Source organism: Protopterus annectens, chromosome 12.part0 (genome assembly GCF_019279795.1).
Source record: "Protopterus annectens isolate FY-2018-M chromosome 12.part0, PAN1.0, whole genome shotgun sequence".
Lineage (NCBI taxonomy): Eukaryota > Metazoa > Chordata > Ceratodontiformes > Protopteridae > Protopterus > Protopterus annectens.
The window spans coordinates 1,131,044,056-1,131,054,055 of record NC_056746.1 but is presented as its reverse complement, the minus strand read 5'-3'; the positions used below and the strand labels follow the sequence as shown (position 1 = coordinate 1,131,054,055).

General features: G+C 32.3%; 1 protein-coding gene across 1 annotated transcript in view; it reads left to right on the top strand.

Moving 5' to 3' along the window:
* Window positions 1–10,000, top strand: part of LOC122816264 (arf-GAP with SH3 domain, ANK repeat and PH domain-containing protein 2-like) — a 1,594,524-nt gene that overhangs the window by 772,497 nt on the left and 812,027 nt on the right. Inside the window, exon 12 of the mRNA XM_044089001.1 lies at window positions 1–3. This exon is cut by the window's left edge and continues 85 nt beyond it. Coding sequence (XP_043944936.1) covers window positions 1–3 — 3 coding nt within the window. The remainder of the gene's footprint in view (window positions 4–10,000) is intronic.

The following is a 10,000-nucleotide window of genomic DNA, read 5'->3' as shown; positions in this document are numbered from 1 at the left end:
CACGTAAGTCATTTTGTCTGAAAGATGTTACTTCAATGCTGTCTGACATGCTTTTCGACTTAGTCTCCTAGGTATTTTCTTGTGCCTCAGTTGTATCTTACCTTTTTTTTTTTACCTTTGCTTTAGAAGCAAGACTCCCATTTTGTTTTGCTTGCGTCTGTGATGAATTTAATCAGAGGCACAGCAGAGACACAGCTGGATAAATTTTATTCTGGGATACTTCATATTTGAGCATTCTTGTTTGCAGTAACGTATATTAGCTAATACACAAACACATAACCTGGGAGATAGTAAAGTGAATTTAAAAGCATTAGTAACAACAAGATATTGTCGAGCATGCAATATATAACTTGTATTATAACAAAGTGACTTTAATAGTTTTGTTAACAAAAACAGTGAAACATTTATTTAGATTGATGTAAAATGTAATATCGTATTAATATTCTGGTTGAGCTCTTTGTTGGCATGAAGGATAAGCAGGAAAAACATTTTGCTTGCAAGTCTTCTAAGCCATTTTAGTTGTGTTTGTAAAATGTAATGCTGAAACAATGCTACTATTACACACACTCGTGGATTCCAGGGCTGTAAACAGGTACACCACCATTAAATGTTATCGGCACATCTTGGCTTGGATGATTAGTGTTTCCATCCCCTACTTTGTAGTGCTCCTTAGTGGTTCATTGTTTGCACAGAGGTGCGGTATATCCTTGTGAATCCCAAACTATCCCAAACACTATTACTGATGTCAGTTATTCCCCAGCCTTGGAATATTTTGTCCTTGTTGAACCATTTTAAGCTGTCCGTATTGAATTTTTGCATCACAGTGAACTGTTTGTTGTCAAAATCTCCCCTGTATTAAGACTTACAAAATTAGGTTTATAGGCAAATACTAGGCTAGCTGCTCTTACAAGACATCTAAGCCTAGCCAGTTTCATTCGGAGGTGAGAATCAGACCCTGTATTTTGTGTCTGTGAGGTAAATACCGCAACCATTCCACCAACCTCCAAACCATTTGATGGTGTAAAGTTAAGACATAATATTGTACAAATTGTATATGAAATGGGGTGACATTGTTTTAAATGTGATATGAAATGTTTTCTGCACTCGTATTTTGCTGAAATATTCCTTTCAAAGTAATAAAAGGTTTAGCTATGGGAACAAGAGAGTTCCACATGGAAGATAGAGGACATGAGCTGTCAGCCAAAAAAAGAAAAAAAAAAAAAAAAACAAGTAATCTCCGTGGTATCCACGAAGTCTAAAAACCCACTAAACAAGTATAGTGGGTCCAAAAACAAAACAATGTAAGAAACGTCTCTGTGTGGAAGATTTTCAGTCCATATATCTCTAGTTAATCACTGTATATTAATCAGATCAGACAATAGTAGTAGAAGTAGTGAACGTAAACTCATCTTAAGTAAAAATAAATAAATAAATAATAAGTATATAATTGTACAGAATTACTAAGTATTCGAAAGTAATCCAAGCAAGGCAGGTAGTCTGTTTCCAGTCGAAAATCCTTTAAGTACACAGACAAGCGATCTAAGTAAAACAAAAATAGAGTAATAGTTTCCTCACAAGCTTTCTAAATGTATATATACTTTTTATCAGGCAAGGGAGTGGTTTATTGTGCTGTAAAACAAAGTATTATTGGCACACATGTTAAATTCACATCCCTTCCCCCATCAGTGTGACATTCGAGCTGGTCCTGCCCTAACTTAGTAGCTGTCATAATAATATAACCCTTAAGTACTTTAAATAAAATTTATAATGATGTGGTACCTCTTATTTAACCAGATTACTAAGTAGATTGTTAAGTCTATGATTTTATCCAAGACAATATACTACATGGCTGGAAATATATCAACCTTAGTCCATCTGGCAATCAAAAAATATATATAAATATATACATATACACTTAGCATGTAAAAATTCAATTGTAAAAATCATATTCTATTATCATAACCTATTAACAAAGATCACTTTCATCCTTCTAGATTTCTTCTGGTCTGTGTACAAGAATCCTAAAAACTATGTATAAAAATATATATAATTGTTTAATTAGTTAGTATTGTTATTACATATCATTTTGAATAAAGTGGAAAAAAGAGAACCAGCAAAAGAAAAAAAATAAGAAAAAATGTATGATGATGGAAACAAAATATACACTTAAATTACAACTGATTTAAAATGGTGTTTAAAACCAACTTGTAGAATAAAATAAAATTAGTCATGTAAACAATCTGGCAATTTTCTAAGTTCCAGTGCACTTTTAATTGAATAGTAGTAGTTTAGTCCAGGCTTCCTAAAAGAGTTCAGCTTTAATTGCAACATTATAAGTTTTGTTGAATTTAAACCAAGACCATATGAGAGAAACACTAAAAGATGTGAAATTAATTGTACATTTTATATATTTATACAGCAAGGTGATAGTTTTTATTGCTCTTATTTAAAGAAAATCATTAAGACCAGTGCAGGGGATGACTAACACTGCAAAAGTAATTTAGAGGGCACAGTGCAATGAATGTGATGCATTATATGTGGGCAAGACTGTAAATAAACTCAAGCGTAGGATTTCATGTCATCTGTCAGAAATCCACTCTGGATGTAAAAAATAATGCATTAGCCAACCACCTTTCTCTTCTTAAAAGGGACACAGATTTTAAGTTCCAGATCCTGGATTGCATAGACATGGGTGATCATGAAGGAGACATCCTGAATATTCTGGAGAAACATGAACTCGTGTGGCAATTAAAGCTGAGCTCTTTCTGGAAGCCTGGGCTAAACTACTACTGTTCAATTAAAAGTGCACTGGAACTTAGTACCCCACAAAGAGGATCCCAGGCCTTAAACGTTTGTCCTATATGGACAGACTCAAAAAAACTCTGACTATTCTCGGTCTCATATCGCCTACTTAGAGGCGATCTCTGCTTGACTTACAAAGCCATCTCTGGACCCAGCTCTGTTAGAAATGCTACATCTGAAGAAATCCCAATCCCTCCGCACCACACACTCCAGAGACCTCAACCTCATTACCACAATCAACAGAACATGCTGGAGGGACAGGTTCGTAACCCAGAGACTGCCCATGCTATGGAATAGACTTCCCATACATGTCAAGCAGAGTACCTCACTGGCCGTCTTCAAGAGAAATCTTAATGAATGGATGGGAAATAGAAAATTCACCCCGGGGATCACTCCAGTGGCTTTACTCGACAGAGGCACTGGGAACTAAGGTCGGGTGGGACGATGTCAGGGTAATCTTATGGGCTAGGCTTGTAAAGCCTCCAGGGCCATTAGCCTAGTACACACCTATGAACCTATGAATCTGCTGCTGTTTATCTGAGGTAATCACCAAGATTGTTCCTAACTTAGCATAGCTATAGGATTGACTAGCATGTTACATTACTGTGTAAGAAGGGAAGGTTCTGTTACTTAATTCCATTCTTCAATTTCCTGCTTTATCCTAATGAGGGCTGCAGATCATGCAGCTAATTCTGTAAGCTGAATAGGTTAACATGGGTAATCGGAGAATGAATTGATGACAAACCTAGTTTGCAATCTTGTATTCAAAAGTGGTCTCATGGAAAACTCACCCCCTGTGGGATTGGTGACAGGATTTTCCACCCCGATGTAGAACATGGTTTCTTTAATTTGTAAAGTGCATAACAGCTGTTATGAGAAAGGTAAGATTCAGAGGCATTTGATGGATTTAGAATTCTTTGTACTTGGCTGCAAGTGTGATTTGCACTCCAGTGCAAGTGGGATATGGTCAGTGCTGCTCTACTGAGTGTAAACAGTGTATCTGCTTCAGGCGAAGCATTTTGTTCAGAAACCATTTTAAGTAATGATGCACCCCATGTCAAATCTTTGAGGCTGAGTGGTGCACAGTTTCCCAACAAACATTATCACTTATGTGTAAGTTTACTATGAATAATCAAGTCACAGTTTGTCCCCAAAACATCTAATACCTTGGGAGGTCATAATTAAAACAGTGGCTAAGGTCAGAAATCAGTTGTATATACCAACTCTGAGACTGTACAAATTCATTAAAGACAGAGAAAATAATAAGAATGCAGCTCTACTTTTCTCACGCTTCTCCATATGTAACCATTATTACAAGATATGGTCAAGGTACTAAATGAAAACCAAGGAATCCACCACGATGTAGAATAAAACTTTTATTCACAGAACAGGACAAGAACAAACGAGCGCTTTCACATACGTCGAGTATGCTTCATCAGGTTACATTTTCTAAGTAAAATCCTGCTGCTTATATACTCCACTAAGTCATATAATTAGTCAATCTAGCAATGATCTTAATTGCTTGATAAGTAAATGATTAAATAATTGAGCATTAGCTTCCTTATTTAAAGCAGAAATCATAGAATTTCACTTCTATTTACTTAGTCTGTTGACATAAGTTAGCGCTGCTATATCAGTATTTATAGCAAAATAAACAAAACAACATATCTCACTGAAATGTTGAAATATACATATTTCATTTGTATAAAAATTCTCAATATCATAAAATACTATTATATAAAAATAATTATAGTCATATTATCCTGCTATCTTTAAAATCTATATGCAGTACTTTACATAACTAACTTGTTTGCATATCAGATATGACACTAATGAAAATAATCTTATTAAGAACAACATATGAATAGATAAATAAATAAATATATAAATAAGTACAGTGTATTTAAAAGTATTGAAGTGCAGAACATATATAATCTATCAAATAATGGGTATATATCTTAATTTATTATTCATTACACCCTAGGGAGCTATACAACATATAATCATCCAATTCATCATATATAGTCCTGGGGAAATACAACCTGTCAAACCCAAGAATCATAATGCATCAATTCAAATCAAATATTACTCTATCATTTGTCTAACTATATATATATATATATATATATATATATATATATATATTAATAGGCACTTAAATGTCAAATTATCTATTTTATTATTATATTTTAAATGTATAGGCCTACCATATATACACATAGATGAAAAAATATGAAAAATATAAAAAATTTTTAATATTTATTCAGTATAAAATATAATTATACTTAGAGACTACTCTAGCAAAATAGATGAAAAAGGATAGTTATTAGCATATATGTTATAAATATATATGAATATAATCCATTTTTACAAGATATATTTCTCATATATAATTAACTATCTACGTGCTTCTAGTATAGGTTTTATACTAATGTTGATGTTTAATCCAGGTTCTATATGTGCTCGTAGTTTAAATATCCAATCTAGCACTGCCTTAGCTAATATGTTCATTCTGTCTCCACCTCTAGCTAAGGGTTCAACTACTTGTAACACTCTAAACTTGAAGTGATGATCTTGATTAGAGCTAATATGCTTGGCTAGGGCGTTTGTTGGATTCATCTTTCTGATATCATATATATGGTTGTAGATACGGTCTCTAAGCCTTCTAGAGGTGAGACCTACATAAAACGCTTGGCACTTCTCACAAGTAGCTAGATATATTAAATTAGTGGTGTTACACGTAGCACTTGTAAGAAACCTGTGTATATGCTTCAAGTATGGTATTATAAACTCATTTTCTATATTAACATATTTGCACATATTGCATCTCCCACATGGCCAAGTTCCCTTCTTAAAACCAACATTTGCAATATTTCCAGCAACATTAGATTTCTTAGTCATTTTATATATACATAACCATCTCTTCAGGTTTTTTGCATTCTTGTACCTGAAGTGTGAAGTAGGTCCTACTAAATTTTTAATACTATTTTCCATTGTAAGAATGTCCCAATTCTCTTGTATAATTTTGATAATACTATGAATGTCATTAGAGTACCTCAAAGTAAAAGCTAGCATTATCTTCATTTGAATGATGTCCTGAAATATATTGTAAACCCTTGTTATATCGTTGTTTAGTTCTTTCCTTCCCATTGATTTCATTATTAAATTTATTTAAGAGACTGTTGGGATATCCCCCATCTACCAGTAACTTATCCAACAGTATAAGTTGTTCATTTCTTTCTGATGTGTGAGTACATAGCCTAGTGATCCTGGCTCTCTGATTCTGTATTATATTAGAGAATATAAAACGAGGATGCATACTACTATAGTTCAAAATTGCATTCTTCCAACAAGGTTTCCTATAGAGTTGCGTGATAAGTAAACCATTATCATCTTTCAGTATGGATATATCAAGAAAATCAATCTTATTATATGAGGATTCTATGGTGAACCTCAGGAAGTCGGTCGTTGTTTCTAAGTAGTTGACTAAGTCACTTAATGCTGATTGTTCACCTTTCCAAAATATTAAGATATCATCTACAAATCGTCTATAGAGAACTATATTGTCCATATAGTGACTGCTGAATAAATACTTAGATTCCCAATAATACATGACAATATTAGCGTATGAATTCACACATGGGGTGCCCATTGCAACACCCCATGTTTGTATATACAGATTGTCTTTAAACATAAACACATTGTTCTCTAAAACTAAAGTCAATAATGTACATACTAAATATTGCATGTCATTATTCAGGGATTTCTCCTCTAGTAAAACATCTCTAACTGCCTCAACTCCATAGTCATTAGGTATAACTGTGAAAAGAGTTTTGACATCTAATGATACCAATGTTAAAGTCGAAGTACTATCTAACTGACCTGCTATTTGTTGTATATCATCTAGCAGTGAGTAAGTGTTATTTAAAATAGTGGGTATTCGTCTACAACAGGACCTAATTTAGATTCTACAAACTTGGATATATACTCTGTCACCCATTTTTTCCCCCGCTACAATAGGTCGCATAGGTGGGGGGTTCTCCATTTTATGTATTTTTGGGAGACCTTTAATGTTGGGAACATTGGGTGCACTAATTAGAAAGTAATCATATAGTTGTTTAGAAATCAGTCTGCACATAAGTAAATCGTATAACATATCCTGTACTGTATTAATAATCGTGGTTAATCTATTTTTATCAATTTCTCGATATTTATCAGTGTCATTCAACATCTTAAACATTAATTCATCATAGAACAAAGTATCTAGAACTACAATGCCTCTGCCTTTATCAGCTGGTCTTATAGTTAACAACTCATTACTGGACAAATTCTGTAAAGCTTGAAACTCTTATTTTAATATTTTTAAGAAAAAAAGTGTGTTCATTCCTGAAGTTCTTCCCAATGTGCACTGCTTTATAAGGAAATGTGAGAATGATTTTTATAAATATTTCTCAGATGTGAGCAAAGGGAAAAGATATGAAAAAATCTTTTATAATCTTAACTCTGAAGAGTTTCAAGCTTTACAGAATTTGTCCAGTAATGAGTTGTTAACTATAAGACCAGCTGATAAAGGCGGAGGCATTGTAGTTCTAGATACTTTGTTCTATGATGAATTAATGTTTAAGATGTTGAATGACACTGATAAATATCGAGAAATTGATAAAAATAGATTAACCAAGATTATTAATACAGTACAGGATATGTTATACGATTTACTTATGTGCAGACTGATTTCTAAACAACTATATGATTACTTTCTAATTAGTGCACCCAATGTTCCCAACATTAAAGGTCTCCCAAAAATACATAAAATGGAGAACCCCCCACCTATGTGACCTATTGTAGCGGGGGAAAAAATGGGTGACAGAGTATATATCCAAGTTTGTAGAATCTAAATTAGGTCCTGTTGTTAGACGAATACCCACTATTTTAAATAACACTTACTCACTGCTAGATGATATACAACAAATAGCAGGTCAGTTAGATAGTACTTCGACTTTAACATTGGTATCATTAGATGTCAAAACTCTTTTCACAGTTATACCTAATGACTATGGAGTTGAGGCAGTTAGAGATGTTTTACTAGAGGAGAAATCCCTGAATAATGACATGCAATATTTAGTATGTACATTATTGACTTTAGTTTTAGAGAACAATGTGTTTATGTTTAAAGACAATCTGTATATACAAACATGGGGTGTTGCAATGGGCACCCCATGTGCGAATTCATACGCTAATATTGTCATGTATTATTGGGAATCTAAGTATTTATTCAGCAGTCACTATATGGACAATATAGTTCTCTATAGACGATTTGTAGATGATATCTTAATATTTTGGAAAGGTGAACAATCAGCATTAAGTGACTTAGTCAACTACTTAGAAACAACGACCGACTTCCTGAGGTTCACCATAGAATCCTCATATAATAAGATTGATTTTCTTGATATATCCATACTGAAAGATGATAATGGTTTACTTATCACGCAACTCTATAGGAAACCTTGTTGGAAGAATGCAATTTTGAACTATAGTAGTATGCATCCTCGTTTTATATTCTCTAATATAATACAGAATCAGAGAGCCAGGATCACTAGGCTATGTACTCACACATCAGAAAGAAATGAACAACTTATACTGTTGGATAAGTTACTGGTAGATGGGGGATATCCCAACAGTCTCTTAAATAAATTTAATAATGAAATCAATGGGAAGGAAAGAACTAAACAACGATATAACAAGGGTTTACAATATATTTCAGGACATCATTCAAATGAAGATACGTTAGCTTTTACTTTGAGGTACTCTAATGACATTCATAGTATTATCAAAATTATACAAGAGAATTGGGACATTCTTACAATGGAAAATAGTATTAAAAATTTAGTAGGACCTACTCCACACTTCAGGTACAAGAATGCAAAAAACCTGAAGAGATGGTTATGTATAGATAAAATGACTAAGAAATCTAATGTTGCTGGAAATATTGGAAATGTTGGTTTTAAGAAGGGAACTTGGCCATGTGGGAGATGCAATATGTGCAAATATGTTAATATAGAAAATGAGTTTATAATACCGTACTTGAATCATATACACAGGTTTCTTACAAGTGCTACGTGTAACACCACTAATTTAATATATCTAGCTACTTGTGAGAAGTGCCAAGCGTTCTATGTAGGTCTCGCCTCTAGAAGGCTTAGAGACCGTATCTACAACCATATATATGATATCAGAAAGATGAATCCAACAAACGCCCTAGCCAAGCATATTAGCTCTAATCAAGATCATCACTTCAAGTTTAGAGTGTTACAAGTAGTTGAACCCTTAGCTAGAGGTGGAGACAGAATGAACATATTAGCTAAGGCAGAGCTAGATTGGATATTTAAACTACGAGCACATATAGAACCTGGATTAAACATCAACATTAGTATAAAACCTATACTAGAAGCACGTAGATAGTTAATTATATATGAGAAATATATCTTGTAAAAATGGATTATATTCATATATATTTATAACATATATGCTAATAACTATCCTTTTTCATCTATTTTGCTAGAGTAGTCTCTAAGTATAATTTTATTTTATACTGAATAAATATTAAAATTTTTTTATATTTTTCATATTTTTTCATCTATATGTATATATGGTAGGCCTATACATTTAAAATATAATAATAAAATAGATAATTTGACATTTAAGTGCCTATTAATTAATATATATATATATATATATATATATATATATATATATATATATATATATATATATATATATAGTTAGACAAATGATAGAGTAATATTTGATTTGAATTGATGCATTATGATTCTTGGGTTTGACAGGTTGTATTTACCCAGGACTATATATGATGAATTGGATGATTATATGTTGTATAGCTCCCTAGGGTGTAATGAATAATAAATTAAGATATATACCCATTATTTGATAGATTATATATGTTCTGCACTTCAATACTTTTAAATACACTGTACTTATTTATATATTTATTTATTTATCTATTCATATGTTGTTCTTAATAAGATTATTTTTATTAGTGTCATATCTGATATGCAAACAAGTTAGTTATGTAGAGTACTGCATATAGATTTTAAAGATATCAGGATAATATGACTATGATTATTTTTATTTTTATATAATAGTATTTTATCATATTGAGAATTTTTATACAAATGAAATA